General features: G+C 37.5%; 1 protein-coding gene across 4 annotated transcripts in view; it reads right to left on the bottom strand.

The window, feature by feature from the left end:
* The window catches only part of LPXN (leupaxin), a 44,460-nt gene that overhangs the window by 2,000 nt on the left and 18,887 nt on the right, over positions 1-23,573 (bottom strand). For 2 of the 4 annotated variants that reach the window (XM_037839044.1, XM_037839047.1), the window contains exons 3-7: positions 23,446-23,492; positions 15,160-15,259; positions 12,088-12,255; positions 11,027-11,200; positions 10,817-10,898 (exon numbers count right to left, since the gene is read on the bottom strand). In XM_037839044.1, the coding sequence (XP_037694972.1) occupies positions 10,817-10,898; positions 11,027-11,200; positions 12,088-12,255; positions 15,160-15,259; positions 23,446-23,492 (571 nt within the window). The remainder of the gene's footprint in view (positions 1-10,816; positions 10,899-11,026; positions 11,201-12,087; positions 12,256-15,159; positions 15,260-23,445; positions 23,493-23,573) is intronic. The other 2 variants (XM_037839045.1, XM_037839048.1) reach the window with 1 other exon arrangement.

Here is a 23,573-nt window from a genome sequence, read left to right as displayed (position 1 = left end):
TGGCCACTCTCATACATTGCCAATGGAATACAAAATGGTACAACCACTATGAAGGGGTATTTGGAAATACCAAACAAAATCACATATGAATATTTACCCTTTGATCCACCAATCTAGGAATATATTTCATTCATATACTTGAAAATATTGATAAAAAAAGGCACAAAGATGTTCACTGCAACAATATTTATAAAAGCAAAAGACTGTAAAATACCCTAATGTCCATCATTAAAAGATCTGTCAAATAAACTATGGCACTTTCTCACAATGGAGCACTATGCAGTTGTTAAAATGAAGGTTGAAGTTATCTTTATGTGGCCATACAGTCCAGGATATATTGTTAAGTAAAAGAAGCAAATTACATAAGAGTATGTCTAGTATGCTACATTATGCGTAAGAAAGGGGGCAGAATATGATTTTTATATGCACTTCCTTATATTAAAAAAAAAAAAAGAAACAATGAATGGATAAAAGTAATCCAACTGGTTATCTATTAGGAGAGGATAGGAATGAGATTGGAGGATAGGAAAAGAAGCAAAGCATCATTGAATGCACCTTGTTACATAGCTTTGGCAATATATATTGTAAAAAATTAAAAACAAAAAAATTAAAAAGGAACACAGCATGAAAAAAATGCTTACATGAATAAAAAGGAATTTTAGGTACACCATAACTTATCCACATGAAAATACGTATGAAAGTAGAAAAACATTGGTAGGGAAAAATTATTTAAGTTACATTAGGGTAACTGGGTAATAGGATAAGTGAAATTTTCTATTAAAAAAAACAAAACAAAACACAATAAGCAAACACAAAAAGTCATATATATTTACATATATTTTTATTTATTATTTATATATATAATAAACTAATTCATTTTCAAGCATTTATTCAAATGATATGTTCCATCTGCTTTGAAATTCACTTTCTCCCAGATACCAGAAGGCTTGGTCTTTCACGTACCTCAGGTGTCTGCTTAAGAGAACGACTGCCCTAACCACTTTCTCTCAAATAGTACTGCATCATTCTCTCTCCCCTAACATACAGGGTATGTTAGTAAATTAGTCTGCTGGTTACTTTGATTATTCTCTGTCTCTCCCTCTAGAATAGAAGAACTATGAGGGCAGGAATTTTGTTTTTGGCCTGTATCTCCAGACTAGAACAGTACCTGATACATACTTAGTAGTTGCTCAATATATATTTGTTAAATATTAAATAAATGAGCAAACATGTGAACAATATTACAATAGCAAAATTGAGACTATCAGCTCAAGAAGTATGTTGCAGTTTAGAGTCTCACTCCAAGATTAACTGGAATATGTATGAATAGGTGAACTTTTCTATAGAGAACTCTCCTTAGCATTTACTTGGAGAGGCTTCCTAAATGAAGAAGATACTTTCAGCAACCCCACTTATGGAGCACCTGCTTTGTGCTGGTTCCAACTGAGAACTTTACCCACAGAATGGAATTGAAATTAGATTCTTCACAGAAACCCTCTAAGTAGGTATTAACCCCATATTAAAAACGAGAAAAGGGATGCGCAGAGAATTCACATATACCTAACTAGTCAGTAGAGAAGCTGAGATTCAAACAGAGCCCTAACTTCAATGCCTAACTTCAGTGCCACACCCTGAACTTAAAATTCATCCTGACCTTCACCTCTCTCTAGGAACTGATAATATCAGCTTTATCCAAATATAATAGCCCCATAATTTTGTGAATATGAGAGCCCTACCTGGGCCCACTAAAGTAAGACATAATCAAGCATAAACAGTGGTGTGGAAAGTGGCCAACCCAAGAAGCATGATTTCTAGCAAATCACTTTGATAGCAGTGGCCAGATCAAAGAAGGCAAAAGGAGCAGCAAGGAGTTTGGACCCAAATGATGTAGCTGCAGTTTTCCCAATGCCCTCTCATCATTTTTTGACATGTGTCATCTTGTTCAACTATGCTTTATTTGAAAAGAAGACAATTTAGCAGACTTCTGAGCCCTAGAGTTCTAAGAATCTAAACTAGTAATTTTGTAAGTGGCCTTGTGTTCTTCTAAACCTCTGAGACACAGAAGAACTCCCTTTCCATTTTCCATTTTATCACAGAATCTCTATAGAGTCTGATTAAGAGCAACTGAATAAAAGAAGGCCTACTATTTAAGTAAAACACATGCACACACACCCACAGCCATCTTTATTTTTGTGTGACACTATAATTCTCAAACTTTAGCAACCATCAATCACTTAGAGAATATGTGAAAATGCAGACTGCTGGGCCCCAGAATCAGAGTGTCTGATTCGATAGGTCTGGGATGGAGCCCAAGAATTTGCATTTCTAATAAGTTTCCAGGTGATACAGATGCTACATCAAGCAAATGACATAAAACTGAGTTCACCTATAAGTAGGTGTTACTTGAGAAAATTGCAGGACATGACAACTAACCTAGGAATGACCCCCCCTAGGTATCTGCAGGGTGAATGGCCTCAGGAGTGGGACAGCAGAGAATCAACAGCTTCTGCGTCAACTCAGGTGATTCTCAGGAGAGGAATCAGAAGCAATCAGCCCAACTTTCTGTGATACCCCTGCATTTAGTAATCCAATAAATTGAGAAAGTTTCAGCACTTACTTTCCTGGAGGCTCTCTTTGGGGCCAATTACTTCTGGAGGATGGATGAGAAACACTGACAATTAAAAGTGCCACAGAGAGAGGGAGGGTTTTATCGTCTGGTGAGACTCTTAGCCACGGGGGAAATAAGGGAGCACCTGCGTGGCCTGGATAATGAACAATTAAAAAGAAAGACAGGTAGGCGCTGAGGACTTAGTCCCTGCGGGAGGGTGCTAAGGCCTGATGTGCTTAGAAATTTGAACCTTAGAGAGGAATTCTCTGAAGTGAAAAATGCAGATGACTTTAATTTCCCAGGAGGCTCAGTGGTTAAGCTGTCATTATGGAAACTCTGTGTGTGACTATGTGGCTTGGAGTAAGACAGGATGCCATCAAATTAATGGACTGACCAGCTGGTATGAGACCCATTTATAGAAAGCCAATGATAAAAAAGGAAATACAACCCAGAAGGAGCTTCAGATTAATAAATGGACTTTTTGTCAGATTTCTCAGTTTAGAAATAAGCTTTAAATGTGACTTCATATTTAAGTGAAGTCATAAATGACCCCAAACAGTATCCAATTAGCTATGTCTGTTTAGAAGGAGCCCAGGCCAAGGACAGTGATAATTAGCTACCTCCGTGGTGCTTTATGGTCATCCTATAAATAGGATATTTTCCTTTTGTTTCTAACTTATGTCTCTCCTTGAAATGTGTCTGTATCCTGTTGTTCTGCTTTCAGGCAAATTTTACATCATAATCATCCATGGGAAGTATTCAATTGCAAACCATTCTACTCAACTAACTCTCAGACTCCTATGGTTATCTGTACCATACAAATTTACCATGACACATTTCAATAACACTTAGAATAAGTTTCAATGGAAAATTCTGCTTAACTAAAGTACAATCTAAAACTGAAATAACTAATGATTTGTGAAAAGCATTGAGCAGGCTTCAGTGAATAAACAAATTACTACAAAGCACTTAGCTAGTGGAGTATGCCAGGGCTACTGCATCCAAGTCTATTGTCACATGGTATCACGTTGATACCAAGAGAGTAAAGATCCAACAGCAGGAAAGGAACTGAGCCTCAGTCAAGGCAGAGACAACATGGAACTTGGAGAAATTGGACCTGAGTTTAAATCCCAATTCTTTGACTTCCTAGTTGTATGACTTTAAGCAAATCACTTTTCCTCCCTGAAGCTCAGTGTATTCATCTATAACAAGGTAAAATGTGGGATAAAGTTGCTGTTGCAAAGTTGTGGTGAGGATTAATTGAATAATAGTTAGCACTTTACCTAAAAACATGCCTGGCATTTAGGAGAGTCTCCACGTTGGTGAAGGGCCTGAACACATGGGATTTTATCTTCATTCTCTCCTGAAGTATAATAGATGTAATAGGTAAAGAATTGTTTAAAATGTGAAGACTTACAAGGAAAAAGAGAAAAGTAAAGGCAATGTCAATAGACGATAAGTCAACATTTTCCAAAATGTAAAGTATGTGCAAGAGTGAGTGGTAACTGGGTTGACAGAAACAACAACAGCAAAAAACTGAAACCTATGTCTCTATAGAGGGGATGTGCCAAAAACTCAAGCTATCTTGTACTCCACAACATCAGAGGGGCTCAGGAACTGAACGGTTATGTTCTCTTCAAAATGACAGAGAGGCGAAGGCTGGAAAATGGATTGGTTGAAAGTCTGAAGAGCCATTAGAAGATCAAATCTCCCTCCCTACCAGAAAACACAGGGATTATTTCTGGCTGCCTTCAGAAAGAAAAGTCAAGCTCTCAACAGAAATTGTGAATTAAGTAAAAGTTGACATACTGCATGGTAAAAATCCCACTTCCCTATTCCTCTTCCATTCTCATAATGCTGACAGAGAGAATGTCTCTTTGTTAAAATTGACTCAAGAATAAAAGACCTAATATGCTAACACTCAGAGGACTCCTAACAAAACGGCCAGAGCATTCTATCTGAGTATCAAACAGTCATGTACACTGGTCAACAAGTTCTGCTATATCCACAGAGCTTTCAATTAGCATTTTAGTGTTTTATTCTTAAATATCAATGGACAATAAAAGGTCAGCAGCAATTGACAAAAACTAGTGTAACAAGATGTAAGGCACCACAATGTCATAGATAAGTTCCAAATTGAATTGTAAGACATTCCTCAAATAGATAGCCAAGGTCTCCTTGCACAATTTTGAAGCTCATCACCCAAACTGAGGACATAAAAGAGTAAAGACAAAGAAAAACAGAGGTATTTCTTTGTAGAAAACTGTGCTATGAGTGCCCCACCACAACCACAAAGAGCGATGGGGCACAGTGCCCCCTTTATCTCAGATCAAGAGAAGAGCTTCAAAAGAACCACTCAGAGAGCTGGATATGTGTCCTCTGCCATTAGTGGGATGAGGCTGATGGTATCTCACTCATCCCTGGAAAGAAAATCATAGTTGAGAGTCTGGCTGAAGTCGTCTGTGGCAGCAGAACAGAGAGATGCAGCTGAAAATCAACTGCTGCTCCAGGGATCATGAGGGAAAGGGGCACGTTTCCCATGGTCCATATTTGGAAATATGGAAGAAAGAGATGGCCAGAACTATTTTAATCAATTCTGAACAATCAACTGGAGGGAACAATGGGAACATCCCCCAAAAGAAATTGTTGCAGAGAGGATTGTCAAAGAAATGTGCCGAGGGGCAAACAGCCTCCCAAGAAATGTAAAGGGTAATCAAAAGTTCGTGGTGGTCATGGTGGGGCCTGTACTGAAACCACAAATGCATCCAAGAAAAAAAGTCAGAGTTAAATATCTGCCACAAAGCCCACTAATACTAGACAAGTTAGGACTTTCCTGTCCTACATGCTATTGTTATCCTCCCCATCCTACCCCCACCCACCCCCCAAAATTCCCCCACCCCTCAACTCCCACCCACCCACTTCAACCCTGGAGGGGTCAGAAATCAATATTAGCAATAGGGGTGAGGGTGGTGGATGCCAAAGGCAGGTAAGGAGAGATGAAAAGCCATACCCACCTCCTGTTGCCCCCTGTAGTTTGAAATCCCTGCCAGTGAAGGAGTAGTTGTCACTTTAAACAAGTTGGAAAGTTTAGCTATTGCATAGACTGAATTACTTAGGGACTTAGTTTCTGTGTTTTGTGATTTAAATTGATTTTCTGTTTAGAATGTTTTATTAAGAGTAAGCAGAGAAGACATGTAACTGCCCAAGTTTTTAGGTAAAAGGGGAAAACTTTACCCACTAAGTTTATTTTAAAAGGCCAGGAAAAACAAAATAAAAAAGCTTTCAGATTCCATGTATGAGTCATAATTGCTTAAAACAAACATGAAAAGAAGTCAAAAAAAGTCAAGACAATGTGAAAAACAGAATAAAAACTTGCAAAGGGGAAAAACAGGTCACATAAAAAGTATCAGAAATCAGAGTAAAATCAAAACTCTCAACCATGGACTAGAAGACAGTGAAGCAATGACTTCAGAATTATGAGGAAAAATATTTTCCATCTAGAATTCTTTGCAAAAGCAACTTAATCAAGGGAGACAATAGAATAAAAATATTTTCAGACATTCAAGATCTCAAAAATTTTACCTCCTATTCATCTTTTCTTAGAAAACTACTGGATTATATGCTCCACCAAAATGAAGGTACTAACATGTATTAAAAGATATGGGATCCAGGAAAGAGAGGATCCAAATAGGAAAGAATTAAAGGAAGTCTCAGGATAATGACCTAGAATATCTGCTTCTCAGCAGGCCTGGGGAGAAACCATTTCAGGTTGGAGGAGCAGGACAGAGGTCTCATGCAAGGATGTCTGCAAGGGAAAAAAAAATGGAAGTGACATATTACCACATGTGGTTGAGCATTTTGAGAAGGATTTCAAAGTTCTGTCAAATAAATTAGTGATAAGTACAGTGAAAACTAAGCTAATGAAAAAGGAATCCAAATATTAACTTCAGGAAAAAACAAATTTATACAAAAAGGACACAGGAAGAGGAGGGGTAAGATGGTGACATAGAGAGGTGCAGAATTTAGTTAGTCCTCTAGAGCAACTAATAAACAACCAGGAACAACTAGTAAGTAGTCTGGGAAAATTGCTGGGGGACAACTGTGACTCTCCACACATTCTACACCAGCCTGGAATGGGTAGAATGGCTAAGACTGCAGCATATAAGCTGTAAGTAAAAACTGCAGAACCATGCTGAGAGCTTAGCTGCAAGATCTCGCTGTGGGAGAAAGCAGCAGTCCCAGAGCAAGCGAATATAGCAAGATCTTGATGGAAAAAACATATATATAGGCTTTTGGAGACCACTGATCTTAGAGAGCCAGAGGCCACTGTGTCTCAAAAATGGAGCCCAAGAGACCGGTTGCTGTCTCTGGCTGACAGGCAAAACTGGGAGGCCATGGACTGGCTCTGAACAGGGGCTTTCTTTCTCTGTTTTTTCCCCTCTCAATCTGAGTGGCTCAGTGGAGAAAGCCTCTGATGCAGACAGAGGTGGAGTCAACAGAGACAGAGAGACAAAGGAGTAATTCAAATGCAGAAGATAATTCCCTAGGGGTTATATCTTCCCTAAGAAGAGGGAGGTGGAGCCCAGTTTAAGTGCCTACCCTCCCTTCAGAACTCAGACTGTATAACTTAGTGAAGCCTGAGGGGAAACAATCAAACCAGAAACAACTTAAGTTGAGAACTAAAGGGACCACACCTCTTTACACCAGTAGGGAGCAACAGGTTAACAGATGCCACCTGCTGGGCAGGTTAGAAAAAGCACAATGGCTAGAGACCTCACAGGAAAGTCTGTCAATCTTCTAAGACACACCCTCGGGGAAAACTGAAACTGAATATAGCCCCATTTTGAGACCTGAGCCCGTTCTGGTCTGGGAAAATCTGACTGGGGTAATCAAGGAAACCAGACGTCTAGACAATAGAGAACCACAAATCACACTAGTAAAAACAATATGGCCCAGTCAAAGGAACAAACACACGTCAACTGAGATACAGGAATTGAAACAACTAATGCTAAATCAATTCAACAAGTTTAGGGAAGATATGGCAAAAGAGATGAAGGATATAAGGAAAACACTGGCCGAATATAAGGAAGAAATAGAAAATTGTAAAAAAAACAACTGGCAGAATCTATGGAAATGAAAGGCACAACACAAGGGATAAGGAACATAATAGAGACATACAACAGCAGATTTCAAGAGGCAGAAGAAAACATTCAGGAACTGGAGAACAAGACACCTGAAATCCTACACACAAAAGAACAGAAGGGAAAGAATGGAAAAATATGAGCAATGTCTCAGGGAATTGAATGGAACATGAAACACATGAATGTACATGTCATGGGTGTCCCAGAAGGAGAAGAGGAGGGTAAAGGGGCAGAAGTAATAATGGAGGAAATAATCACTGAAAATTTCCCATCTCTTATGAAAGATATAAAATTACAGATCCAAGAAGTTCAGCATACCCCAAACCAAAGAGATCTGAATAGACCTACATCAAGACACTTAATAATCAGGTTATCAAATGTAAAAGACAAAGAGGGATCATGAAAGCAGCAAGAGAAAAGCAATCCATCACATACAAGGGAAGCTTGATAAGAATATGTGCAGATTTCTCAGTAGAAACCATGGAGGCAAGAAGACAGTGGTGTGATATATTTAACATACTGAAAGAGAAAAACCACCAACCAAGAAACCTATATCCAGCAAAACTGTCCTCCAACTATGAGGGAGAGTTTAAAATATTCTCTGAGAAACAGACAATCAGAGTGTTTGTGAACAAGATACCTGTGCTACAAGAAATACTAAAGGGAGCACTACAGACAGATAGGAAAAGACAGGAAGTGAGAGGTTTGGAGCACAATTTTGGGTGATGGTAGCACAATAATGTAAGTACACTGAACAAAGATGACTGTGAGTATCGTCGAAAGAGGAAGGTTAGGGGCATATGGGACACCAGAACGAAAGAGGGAAATAAAGACTGGGACTGTATAACTTAGCGAAACCTAGAGTATTCAACAATTGTGATAAAATGTACAAATATGTTTTCACATGAGGGAGAAGAAATGAATGTCAACCTTGCAAGGTGTTAAAAATGGGGTGGTATTGGGGAAAAAATGCAATCAATGCAAATTAGAGACTATAGTTAACAGAAACATTGTATTATACTTCCTTTAATATAACAAAGGCAACATACCAAAGCTAAATGCCTTTGGTATAAGAGGGGGATATAAGGGAAGGGTATGGGACTCTTGGTATTGGTGATGTTGTCTGACTCTTTATTGTACTTTATTTTATCTTTTCTTTTGTTGCCTTTTAGCTGTAATTTTTTTTCTTTCTTTTTCTTTTTTTTTTTTTTTGTCACTCTACCTTTTTTGACTCTTCCTCTTTCTTTGTGGAACAAATGGAAATGTCCTTATACAGACAGAGCTGGTGGTGGTGAATGCATAACTGTGTGATTATAAAGGAACCATTGATTGTTTACTTAGGATGGAATGTATGGTGTGTGAACAAAACCATCTTAAAAAGAACCTTGAGGGTGTTATGTTGAGTGAAATAAGTCAGACTCAAAAGGACAAAAATTGAATGTCTCACTGATATGAACTAATTATAATATGCAAACTCATAGACATGAAGTATAAGCTACTAGGGTATAGAGTGAGGCTAAAGAATGGGAAGCAGTTTTTTATTATGAGCAGAATATTTAACTAGGTTGAACCTAAGTGTATGGAAATGGGCAGAAGTGAGAGTAGCACATTATTGTGAGAATATCTAACAGTGCTGAATAGTGTGTGAATGTGGTGGAAAGAGGAAGTTTAGAGTCACATATGTCACCAGAAGGAAAACTGGAGGTTAAAATATGGGAATGTATAAAACAGTGAATTTTGTGGTGGACAATGTCGGTGATTAACTGTACAAATATTAGAAGTCCCTTTCATGAACTAGAACAAATGTATGACACTATAACTAGAAGTCAATAATAGAGTGGTGTATAGGGAAAAAAATATATACCTATTGCAAACTATGCACTATAGTTAGTAGTATTTTAACAATCTTTCATCAACAGTAACAAATGTACTATACCAATACTATGAGTCAATAATGGAGGGGGGGGTGGTTAGGGGTATGGGAGGATTTGAGTTTTCTTTTCTATTTTTATTTCTTTTCTGGAGTAATGAAAATGTTCTAAAAATTGGAAAAAAATTAATTAATTGTAGTGGTGAATGCACAGCTATGTGGTGGTACACTTTGGATGATTGTATGGTATGTGAATAATCTCAATAAAATTGAACTTATTAAAAAAAGGGACACAGTAACCATCACCACCACTATCTTCATCACCATGACCACCACCACCATCATCACCATCATCATCATCATGATCATCATCATGATCATCACCATCACTAGCCAGGTACTATTCTAAACACTATACTGGTATTAGCTCTTAAAATCGCTATAATGACCTATAAGATAAGAACTCTTATTAGGCTGATTTTAGTGATGAGGAAAAGTGAGGCACAGAATAGTGAATGGCTTGAACAGCACCACAGAGCCAATAAATGACACAGCCCAGATTTGAACCAAGCAATCCGGCTCCAATATCCACGTTCTATTACAATTATTGTTTGCCACATGGCTCAACTGTGAGAAATGTTTATATGATTACCAGTATGTACACATTGAAAACTGATCTAACCTGAAATTTTGATCTAATTATATACTGAAAGCAGGTACTGGGATGAGGGAAGGAAGCAGAAATGTTGAGGAAACTCTCAAGTTCCCTAGTAGAAAGTTGACATATGATGGTTAAAACTGAAAAAAAAAAATCAATCTATAGTAATATAAGGATATTATTTAAAACATACAAGTAACTAGAAGAATCAGCTGAAAGTCTTTGGAAGGAAGAACTGGATTAAGGAGTGGGGAAGGGAAAAGCAGGGAACTGCTCTTTTTCATTACAAACCTTGAAGAATATTTGAGTTTAAATTTTGCATATGTATTTCTTTGATTAAAAAAATCAATTTAAATAAAAACGATAAATGTTGGGGGAAAGGTGGGGAGGGACAGCATCTAGTACTGAAATGGGTGCTTGAATGGTGGTGTAGAAACCAGGATTACCACAGTATACGGGGCAGCAGGCTACAAGGAAAAGCTCTACCCATCTTCTCGTAACTGCCCCTGGGCTATGGGATGCAGCATCCACAAACATACCTTCTGCACCAAATACTTCTCCACAGTGAGAGCAGAAGAAGTGCTCGGGGTGCCAGGTCTGGTTCATTGCCGTCAGTACTTTCTGGAAAAGGAAAACACAGAGAGATATCAAAATGCTGCAAAGCTTTAAATATGAGGCCGGTTCTAAATGAATGATTCAAAGCTGCCTGAATTGGGTGTGGGCTAGGAGTGAGGGGTTGCTTTACTCACATCCATGATGGGAGCAGCACAGTAGGCACAGCGTGGAGAAAAAAGGTGGTGGTAGTCCTTGGGGCAGTAGGCCAGTCCATTCCGCTCAAAGAAGGGGCTGTTGCCAATCTCTTCTTTACAGTGAGTACAGACAAAGTGTTCCGGATGCCATGCTTGCCCTAAAGCATGGATCACCTGGGGGATGAAATAAAGTCTGACATGGGAGCCCACGTGTGTGCTCTAGGCTCTGTAGGTTGCCAAGTCTAGAGGGCACGATTCACCCTATATTCCATGTAAATGACACCACTAGAGTTACACAACACTGCCATCTAGACCTAAGACAGTCTTTTGTCTGTGCTCTGTGGAGTTAGGTAAAGGGGTGCCCACTTCTTGACTAACCATACTGCTAAAAGCCTTGCATGTTCAGTCGCACTTTATTGACCCAGAAGGGGTTAGAAATAACATACAGCACAGTGCTGACAGACAAGAGATAAACACTCCCCACATGGAAGGCATCCCTGGAAAACAGAAAGGCCAAATGACAGTTCCTATTCCTCTGGTCAGAACACCTCATCTCAAGTCCCAAGTGGAGTCAGGACTCAAGGCCCTTTGTCATCATTTTGGGGAAGGAAGATATGTGCCTAGAGTTTGGAACCGAATTCAGCTGAAAATTGTAATCAATCAATTTAGATAGGGATTGTGTGGACAGAGAGAGCACTGAGGAAGTTCATCTCAGTAAAGGCAGTTCAGAAAAATAATTACGAGTCAAATTCAGGAATCTAACTCTCCCGGGTTCAAATCCCACCTCCACCTCTTACTAGACCTTGGGCAAGTCAGTTAATGTCTCTGAGCCCTCAATCTTTACAAAGGGAACAACAACAGTGTCCCTTGAACTGATGTTATAACCGTTCAATGGAGTAATGTTTCTACAGAACTTAGCTCAGAGCCTGGAGCACTATAAGTGATCAGTACTTATTAGCTATGCTAAAATGTCTTAAAATATGTGGAGAAACAGCAATCCCAGTGGAACACAGACAGACAAACACTGATGCCTACAGGACCAACATCTTGGCCTGTCCCACCTTTCCAGCAATCGGTTTCCGGCAGGAAGCACAGTGGCCCTTAGGCACTGTGGCGATCCCAAGGTCCTGCAATTCCTGCTGCAAACCTCCAAGCATCGAGTCCAGGGAGGCCTTGGGATCCTGCTTGTCTGGTAAGTGTTTCTTGCTTCCATCTGCTTTCACTGCAACCTGGTGCCAAGGAAAGAATCATGAAGAGACTCAGCCTCGTGTACTTTTACCCTCATTAGCATTTTAACATGAACCAGTAAGCCTACCTCTATGACTGAACTTTCTAGTCTTTCCCTATCTTTCTCTATGGCTTTGTAAGAATGCAACATTTTCACTCTACTAAAAATACCTTAATTTCCCTTTCATTCTAAGCTCCTCAGGGGGAGTGAAATCTGACTGATCTTCCTTCATTTGCAAATCTTTCCTGACTATAGAAAACTGAGTATATGGATATGATACTGTTTCTGACTCTTACCATGGCACCAGTTCAACAGTTGATCATATTGTCTTTTATTCCATTATTTTGCTGTATTTATTGACCACCTAGTTTGTGCCAATCATTGCTCTAGGTGCTTGGTATAAAGCAATGTACAAGACAGACCAAGGGCCTGGCCCAAACAGTTTACATTCAATTAGATTATAGACAATAAACAATTAAACAAATGGGTATGTGATTTAACAGTATCTGTTAGAGAGAAATCATATATGGAGACAGAAGTGACAGAGGGTGGGATGGGGGAAAAGTATTGATTTATATGGGAGTTGATCAAAGAAGGCCTCTCTTCACAGGTGATATTTGAGCAGATATTTGAGTGATGTTCTTAGCATCCCAGAAATTGATCAATATTTGCAGGAAGAGCATTCCAGGGGGAGAGAAGTTCTCAAGGAAGGAAACAATTTGGCACATTAGAAGAAAAGTTAAAAAGGTCAGTGTGGCTAGAGCAAAGAGAGTGAGATTAAACATGGTAGGAGAAGACAATGGAGAGAGAGGCAAAGATCACCTCATGGTAGCAACATGGATTTTCTTCCAAGTGTGATGGTAGTTATTGGAGGGTATCAAGCATAAGAGTGAAGAAAGCTGATTTATAAGACCTCTGTGGCAGCTGAGTGGAGAAATAAGAGCAGCCAACCAAGAGCAGAGCACAGAGACCAGTTAGAAGAGAAGCTACCGCAAACATTCAAGCCAGAAATGACTTAGACCAGTGTTAGGGGAGAAGGTGGTGAGAAGTGGTCACATCAGTCTTGCTGATAGATTGGATTTTCTTAAGCAAAACTCCAAAAACAGTTATTATAAACCATTCAAAGGAAAAATCTCAAGTTACAAAAAAAGATACTTAGCTTATCCGCCATCACCTCCTGCCCTGATTTCTACTCTCTCCACTCGTTTGCAACTGGGCTACTGCTACCTAATACTTCTCTAATCAGAAAATTACAGTGGCTCTCCATTGTCTCCAGCATCAAATTCTCACTCATCACAGCAAAGTTCAAAGTCTCCCATCCACTGCCCTCACTTTACCTTTCCAATCTCATCTTTTATTGCTCAGTAAAAGGCCTTCCTTGTTTAAGACCAGCCAGGCTCCCAACAGTCACCTGAATGTGATCTGTTACTGTCTACCTTTAGGCCTCTTCTCATCCTATTTTTACTATTTTACTATTTTTACTCCATTCTCTTACTAATCCAAAATGCTCATTTTCCTTCAAGAAACTTTCATCTGAGAGTTCCTTCCTCCTTTCTCATATGTTAGTTGATGTTCAAGAGGTTAATGTTCAAAAAGTTAACATCTGAAAGGCCTAAAACAGTGAACAATATTAAGTATGAAAAACAAAACTAAATAAAAACATGACAGTATATCTACATCTACTTCTACATCTGTATCTATAACTGGATGGCCAGAGAAAAGAGGTGATAGGGAAACAGTTTCTGTATACTTTCTGTACTCTGAGTTTTGTGCAATGTGAATGTGTGGCTAATTCAAAAACTAAACTGAAAGTTTTAATTAAAAAATTAAATAAACAAATACACATGCTAAATCAATTACAAAACACAATACAATTAAAACTCCTAATGTAGATTTTTTCCCTAGTATTTTCAGATATATAATACAATAAGCCAATCTACCCAGCTTTATTGTAGATATTAACACATCAAAGAACATTAGCCATTTATGAAAATTGTTTTTGAAGCCTATTCATTTGTAAACTTTAATAAATATGTATGACTTACCATGTGCCAGGCACTACACTGGGCATTGGGAATCTAAATGTGAGATGCAAAGATAAAGTCCTGCCCCCTAAATCACATGCATGTTTAGTTCTGCCTTGGAATTATTTCATAGTCATTTCATGTGTGTATATCTAGCCCTCCAATGAGATTTAGAACTTCTCTAGCTCGAGAATTCTTAATAAGTCCTTAAGCCCATTTATCTGATTTACATTCCTTGCCAGGCCATGTGAGCTTGTGCTCTGTGCTCTGGAGGCTAGAATCAGCAAGCAGGTTTTATCTCAATATGGTGCTTACGAATCTTCATCCTTCCTACTTTCAGAGCTATACTTTGATGTCCCTTGCTCTGTCTCATGGTTCTCTCCATCCTGCTCAGGCAAGTCTCTAGCAATTCTTCCACACTTCATCCAGCCTTAGGTGCCTGTCCTATCAGGGCTCACTCCAACCAGAAGGACCTCTCCTCTCATCTCCTCCCATCTAAACCTTACTCCTGCTTTGAAGTTCATCCCAAGCCCCATCTCCACTTCTTTGATGAAATCTCCATGGCCTCACTACACCCCTAATACTCACTCCATGTATTTTTGGCAACCCACACGTTTTTTATTCAACAAATGTTAAGAGGCTTATGCCTCATTTTACCAAGCAAACTCCAAGTTTCTTCAGATCAGGGCCTGTATCATATTACCTTTTGTGCTTAGATAATACATAATGTAAAGTTGAGCTCATCCATTGAATTAAATTTAGTCTGGGGAAATGAATGACAATTTAGAAGAGTTCCGAAAAGAGGAATGAAGGGACAAATTCCACAAAGATAACCCTTTGTTGTTGTAGACCCTGAAGTCTCCATCAGAGACCTTACTCACCTTGGCCTGCATCTCACACAGGTGTGCCATGAGCTCATCCAACTGAGTGGCTGCTGAGGTTTTAGGAGGTGGTGGTGATTCCTTCGGTTCTTGGACCTCACTTTAGGGGGCAAAAATATCATACCAATACATTAAAACTCAAATAAATACAAGCCACCCATAAAAATACGAGAAAACACAGTTTTTACTATTACTCCCTTAGAGGTGAATCTAAAATTAGTGACAGAGAGTATTTGAAAAATGGGTACTAGACTAAAAATTTGAATGTCTCCCTGCCTTTTGTCTCCATTTCGTCCCCTGCCTGGTCCTCTCAAAAACTGACCATTGCTCTCAAGTGCATGAAGGAAAGGGATGGACAGTTAGTAGGCAGGCCATTCTTGCCCTACAACCAGGTGCAAAGAGGCCTCTGAACTGAGCTTTAAGCCCATGGGCCTGTATTGTTTATTTTAATAGTATTCTCTTGTATTAAAAAGCATTATATGTCCACTCAGTTATAGTCAGGCCAAAGACAACAGGTAAATAAGAATACAGAGCAGGCATCTGTGAACCATGGCCTATAGGTCAAATCTACAGATGCTTCCCTGAAGACTTGAGTTGTTGCAACAGAGACCTTGTAGCCCACAAACTAAAATATTTCCTATCTGACCCTTCACAGAAAAAGTTTACAGACTCCTGATATAGACATTTTAGATAATGTATAATGATGTTGGTTTTATATCCATAAAATTGCAAATAAATTACTGATAAATAAAACTTTGATCCAACAAATAGATACAGATTGTACTCAAATACTTGAGCAATTATTAGAAAGATTAACTATGTCTGAGAACACAAAATAATGCTCAAAAAATTCTATACATAAATTCAACAGACCATATGCTTATACTGCAGTAAATAAAAGTGCAAATTAATCTAAAATAGCAATCTATCCACTTAAGAAAAAATAAAGCACTTTAACTCTGGGATGAAGAAAAAAATTAAACTGGGTTTTCATACTATTTAGAAATAGCAGTAGGGATACACACACACACACACACCCCCTCAGAATTGAAGGCAAAATGTTACTGAAAAGAAAATACATAGACTTAAGTGCAATTATTGAAAAATAAGAAAAACCAAGAATAAAGCATTCGACCAAAAAATTAAACTAATATAATTAAACAAAAAGCATAAAAACATAAATTGATGGAAAAAAGCACGAAAACAGACAATTTTGGGGGTCCAATATATAAAATATTCAAATATATTTAAAAATATGGAAAATTACCAATTCATTCCATGAATCTAGCTGAAACTTGATAATAAAGCCAAAGAGAGAACAATATGTGGGTTGTGTGAAAAGTTTAAATAAAAACAACAGTAAGGTGTTTTCAAAAAATGATAGATCATTGCAAAGTAGTGATCATTCCAGTCATCCAAGGATGGTTCAACATTAGGAAAAGGATTAATATAATTCATTACAGTACCAAAAAGAGAAAAGCTTTATAAACTTATTGATAAGTGCTGAAAAAGCAGTTCAAATTCAACTGTCATTTCTGTTGTTGAAAATCTAGCAAAAGAATGAAAAATTCTATAACCTGATGAAAGATTTCTTCTACAAGAAACCTATAACAAGCCTCATATAAAACAGTCAAACATTAACCACATTTCTAATTAATAGATGAGCAGGACAAGGATTCTACTATCATGCAAGTCCTCAACAATATTCCAGAAGACATATCAAATGCATTTTAAAATAAAAATAAGAGATTTATATATTTGGAAGAAAAGGACAAAGCATTCTTGTCCTGTTTTCTTTTTAAATAGATGGTATGACCATTTACCTAGAAAATGCAAGATAAATGATTAAACAACTATTAGAATGAATTAAAAGATCAGAATGGTGACTAGATACAAGGATAAAACACAGTATCTTTCCTACAGATTAGCAGTACAAAATCACAGAATTTAACTGGAAAAAAGCAAAAATATCAATACCAGCAAAAAATATAAAACATCAAAGAAAAAATCTAACAAGAGATGTGTAAGGCTTCTATGAAGAAAAAGCACTGGCAGACATAAAAGAAAACCCACTTAAATAAAGATACATTCATTGACATCAGTTCCCCCCAATTAAACTATAAATTCAATGTAATTCAAATAAAAATCCTAGTAGAATTGTTCAACTTAATCAATAAGCTAATGCTAAAATTCCTGGAGTAGAAAATCCAAGACAATTTTGAAAGAAAATTAAAGTTGAGGAGGCAAAACTTGCCCTAAAAGGTGTGATATTTTATGAAATAATAATAATTACATCTTTGTGGTATTGGGAAAGAAACAGACAAATATATTAGAGTAGAATAGAGAACTTAGAAACAGACTACTGCACCTATAAGAACCTCACAAATAGTAAATGTGACATTTCAAATCATCAAGAAACATACTATTTGACTCAATGCATGACAATCTATTTGGAATATAGTAAATTTAAATCCCTGATGCACCATACATGCAAATTAGTTTTGAATGAATTAAAGATACAAATATTTCTTAGAAATAAAAATACCAGAAGAAAACAGAGGACTTTTTTTCATAATTTAGGGATAGGGATAAGAAAGCTTTCCCAAGAAAAGCACAAAAGTCTGCAGTAAAAAAGAAAAAAAAGAATGATAGCGCTAACCTCAAAAACTTTAAAACAAATAATATTCAAATCTAAAATGCAGCCTTCTATAAAATAATAACAAAAAGATAAAAATCCAATAAAAACCTGGAATATAAGCAGCTAACAGCAAAAGAAACCCAAATATTTATTACCATATGACAATATGCTGATTCTCATTAACCTTTAAAATGCAAATTAAAGCAGAGATACCAATTTTATGCATAAGATTGTCAAAATTTTAAAAATTGACAATATGCAGTGTTAGCAAAAGTAAGGATTATACATACACAATATACATTTACATACACGGCAAGTAGCTATGTAAATTTATAAAATCCTTTGCAAAGCAGCATCTACCAACATTTCAAAGGCATACATCCTTTGATTCAGCAATTTCAATTCTGAGACTCTATCCTACAGAATAACTGATCATATATATAAAGCTATATATACAAGGATATTCATTACAGTACAGTTTTATGAGCAAATTGAAAATAAAGTTATAGTCAAATAAATTATAGTCCATCCATGCTATGGAATACTATGCAGCTGTTTAACTGAATGCAGATATGGATTTATGTGAAATAAGAAACACTTTGAAGATACACTGTTAACTAAAAAAAGCAAAGCCTAGAACAATATGAAAAGTTTCATTCGATTTTATGTAAATGCATTATAAGCACTTCTACGTAAGTGTGAATATGCATACACACAGGTATGTAAGAGACATACCTGAAAGCAGTTACCTATGGATCTGGTAGTTAGCTGGTGGGAGGAAACACTATGCATAGAGTTTCAACTTTTTACCCTGTATATGTTTCTAATTCTTAACTCTTTACATGAGCTTAGGAAATAATTGAGTATCTAAATATGTATTTTCAAAACAAAACAAAATAGAGGTCACTTATCCTAGAAAAATAGCTAATGCACATTGGGACAGATGAGGTGGGGGGCTGGCAGATGGGAAATGGTATTGTAATTCTCCTGGCTATCTCAGACATTACAACCCTACACACATTCATATATAATGAATCTATAAACAACCATGTAAACTACAAAAAAACAATCATAGCTCTGTGATTCCTATTGAAAATGTTTTTAAATATCAAATTAATACAAGGTGAAGTGTTGAAAATTTGAAAACTGCAGAGAAATTAAAGAAAAAATTTAAATCACACATAATTTGGCTTATATCATTAAATCTACGATTGTGAATCATTTTACAAAATTAGAATGACTTTTTTTTCATGTTTTGTAATCATTTTTCCATATCCTTATGCATCCTTTGCAACCATAATGGCATAGTCTACACTATGTCTGGGCCTTCATAAAGGACTTTATATGTGTCCTCTTTAAATCCTCATAAATTCAGGAGCTGTGTGTTGTCACCCCTCAGATGAAAAAAAACTGGGCTCAGAGAGGTTAAAAACCTTGTCCTACATAATAACAGAGTTTGGGCCAGTAACAGGATTTGGGCCTACAAACTGCAAAGCCTCTGTCCTCTACCACCATGCTAAACTATCTTCCAAAATAATGTTTAAATGCAATCTAGTTTTCAAATGTATAATACACCATAATTTATTAAACAATCATTTATTGTAGAACACTTAAATTGTTTCTCATCTTTGCTATTATAATCAATATCACTAAATAAAAATTTGCAGCCATATTTGAATTTGTAAAGAGTAAACTTTGAATCGTTGGGTCAAAAGTTATGAACAGTTAACTCCAGAGTCATATTTTTAATCAACTTTAACCAAGAGCTTACACACACAGACACACACACAATTATCACACACAGTTACAAAGTCAAAAAGAAAACTAAATATTCTTTCACTAAATACATTTTCAAAAATGAAAACAAAGACTTATATGCTATTTCTTTTTATGTATTTATCAACCAAGAAAATTGTGGAAGGAAAGTGGATATTTTCCTTTCTTAAGGAAAAAAGACTAACTGTCTTTGGGGTATAACATGTCCCACTGCTGACTTTCTTATTTTTGAGTACTTAACAACCAGGAAAAATACAGGTGGAAAACAGACATCTTCCCCTCTTAAGATAAAAAGCATCATCTTTTAGGTAAAAATACAGCCTTCTGCCAGATGCAAAGTTTCTTTTTTTGTTTTGTTTTAATCTGGGAACAAAAATGGTCAAACATGCAAGTGATTGATTCAGTCCCTTTTGGAGGTTTCCAAAGAAGTACAGAAGAGCATTTGCTCACAACATTTTGCAGTCAAAATCCCTTAGCAATTGCTGCCACAGGCCTGTGACTTAGAAATACAGAAAGCAAGAGGACTGTGAGCACATCCTGCTGCCTGTACCCCTGTGCCCCACTGTGGAATAGATGCAGTTTCTCATAAAGACCTGTATAATCTGAAAAAACTGTCAATCTCACAGTTTGGGACATGCTTGTATGTATTTAAAAAATTGTCACTGTTGTTTGTTTGTTTTTTGTTTTTTTTTATGTCTATAGGTTTTATTGCACAGAAGCATTGGTTATTATCAGTTCGGCTTCAACAGGAAGAGATATAAAACCTAGACTTGGTTTCTGGCCTTCAGGGTTTCCCAATTTTTTCTATCAGATACATTTTGACTATAAGGAGTACTATTAATTCTAGATTCTAGTTATAACTAGAACAGTTCAGTCCAAGGTAAGGGATCCAGGAGGAAACCCTTAGGATCAGGAATTTAGCTCTATAGAACTGCCTCAAACCCATTCCCCTGCCCTTCTGTAGAATATGACCCATGGGAATGTCTCGTGAACCCCATGGAACAGATAGGGCTACCTTCTCCCACCCACTGTAAATAATGCAAACAGGTGTTCAACTAAATTTTCAACAGGTTATCATTCTCATTTTATAAATGAAAGTGAAGTTCAAGTTTGCTTTTTAGCTAAGGCCTCCACATTTCTTCTTAGAGCCTGGTTAAGGTGGGTTCCTGATGGTGATTACGCTCAGACTCTATACTCAGACTACAAGGGAAAAGCATATTAGCATTTAATGAACCTCCCTCCACTTGGCTTCAAGCCACAAGGACACAGGCTCCCCCCACACCCTTGATCATCTCCTCAGCTCTTCTGCTGAAGAATTTGGCCTTCACAATGATGGGCTGCTTTGGGAGCTCTCCCTTCCCCAGAACTTTGTGGTAGCCCGATCGCACCACATCAATGATGGGAGCAACTCCAGTCTTGTTTTTAGCAGCATTTACCCGTGTCTGCTTACAGACTCAGGTCCACAATTTAACTAGAGTCCTAGTACAGTGTATAGAGAAGTAGAACATTGTCATGTAATTCAGCCAACAGCATAATATTCTAAATAAGAAATGAGGAATCTGGAAGAGTTGATGATTACATATTAAAGCATCCAATGTAAGAAATTTTCCTGGAAAGAGAGGTACCTCAAATCAGAGGCCCTTTGATTTGTCCCTGACCTTCTGAAGATGGTAAAGGTGCTTTTGTATGTCATCAGCAACAACTAACTTCATTACTCAGAGAGTTTAATAATACAAATTACCAGAGATGAATTTTAAAGAATCCAGACTTTTCAAGTAAGGCACTTGGTTTTGCAATTCTTTTAGACATTTTCCCCACTCACTTCTCTAATATATTTTTATGAATTAATCCTCCCTGTTCTTACCAAAATTATTTTTTCAGATAAAGGATACATTTCTAAATTATTGCTCATATTGCTATTGATATTTAACTATATTATAATTATTATTATATTGCTAAATTAATGACTGGTGTAGAATATACTTTCAAGGTTGAAAGCAACGTTTAGTTCATTTAAGCAAGACAGGATAAATGGTGGAAACAATGCAGGAATCTAGTTTCTCGGTCTAATGTTCTACCTATTCCTGCTAGCCTTGCTGGCTCTGAATTATACCAGCCTTAGGGATTTGTGTCAGTCTATGACATATTTACTAGGTCACTTGGATTTCACATCCCTTTCCCACACAGGCCTACACAGCAAGTATCATTCAGTAAAAGGGAGTGTAACCGTCAAGGTCCAACCAGGAAAACACAAACCACTGTGATTAAATAGAGGAAATTTAATCCAAGAGGAAATTTAATCCAGAAACCTGATTACACAGGTGATGGCGCTAAGAAGCAAAGCAGAAACAGTAAGGCAAGCCACAGATTAGCCATAGCAGGAAGCCATTACTGCCCCTAGGCCAAAAGGGACAAAGAAAAGAGGCAGAGTTACCAGAGCCCAAGGGCCCAGGTTACTGGGTAGATGCTGGAACCACACCAGGCCTCTCTTGATCCAGCTGAAACCATAAAGGAGATACAGCTCCTGCCAGTGACACTGCTGGAGGGGGAGAGAGAGATGGGGAGTAGGAAGGGATTTCCCTGCCTCTCGACCTCCAGTCTCTCCACAGTACCAGCCACTGGCTGAAGCCAGTGAGAGCCAGCTGACTTTGGAGCCTGGAAAACCCAACCTGCAGAGGTCGGCTCCCCTGGAACACCAAGCAGAGCAAAAGACGAAGAGTGGATCTGATGGGAAATAGGCCAAAGACCATTTACTGTGTGTGCTGGTGGGGGCGGGGAGGGGCAGGGATCAATAAGTTAGTATTGGTGTTCCATCAATCACCATGCCAGATAATGGCTATTGGTTGGGCCGGTTTGCATGATGCATGTTCACGTGTTCATTTGCATTTCAGTATTTCTATTAAAGATTTAGTTTCCTAGTTTTAAGAAACCAAATATTTACTGTCTATCGGGTACCAGGCAATTTTGTTGTTGTTGCTGTTAATTTTCTTTGTTTTGACTTTTGGTGGGGAGAGGCACTAGGGGGCATGTCCACAAGGCAGCTTCCTGAAACCGGAATAAACTGGCAATATGTATTAATTAATAAATCAGTCTCACTCCCACCAAAGTAGAAAGTGCCCTCAAGTGGAAAGTTTTAAAAAGACTTCTCGATAGCACAGACCATTCTTTTTTAAATATTTTTGCATCATGTATGTGTACACTTGGCTGCAATTCTGAAACCAAATAAGGTGTGGTGTAGTTCTCTTTACCAACCACAAGTCTACTAACTAAATTTTATGTCCTTCAATTTTTTCCTAGAACATTATCTGATATTAAAAATTGCAAGCTATAACTATTGATTCTGCTTTGGGCAGTCAGTAAGTGAATCTGTTTTAATATACAACTTTTATTAATAGGAAATCCTTCCAAACACTAAATAAAATTTGAACAAATGTAGAAAGACTATCCATTTGAAGAAGCTCATGTCCATTACTCTGTGATGGGAACCCACTGTCCTAGTTTAGCCCCTGATCATAGTTCTGATACCGCTGGAATCTTGCATAAGTTTTTTCAGGTGCCTTTTCTCCTTTATGAAATGGAGCATGGTATCTGGAATATCAGAGCCAGACCATCTGTGGTGACTCTGGGACTATTTACATTTTTTTCAAGTGGTGAAGGAAAGAGCAGAGCCCACTATCATGGACAACTCATCTAGAAGCTAGATACTTTGAGAAGTTGCCAGCTCAGCTTGCCAGAATTCCAGCTCTGCTTATAGAATATGGAAAGAGGAGGAGGGTAGTAGGAGTTCTAATAATAAACAATTTCAAAGCAAGTTATTGTCCAAACAACTATCTAACAACTTAAAATTTTAAAACTATTTAATTTAAAAATACCTGTAGACATTGGACTCCTCGATGTTGGTAGTATACACCAGCTGCACCTAAGATATACAATAAATAACAGGGAAGAGAAAATAATAAATTTCTGTTATTAAAATGTTGGTGCCTTTCTATGTTTTCAT

The sequence above is a fragment of the Choloepus didactylus genome, chromosome 6, assembly GCF_015220235.1.
Source record: "Choloepus didactylus isolate mChoDid1 chromosome 6, mChoDid1.pri, whole genome shotgun sequence".
In the NCBI taxonomy this organism is placed as follows: Eukaryota; Metazoa; Chordata; class Mammalia; order Pilosa; family Megalonychidae; genus Choloepus; species Choloepus didactylus.
Note: the sequence above shows the minus strand (reverse complement) of the source record. Positions and strands in the feature narration are given on the sequence as shown.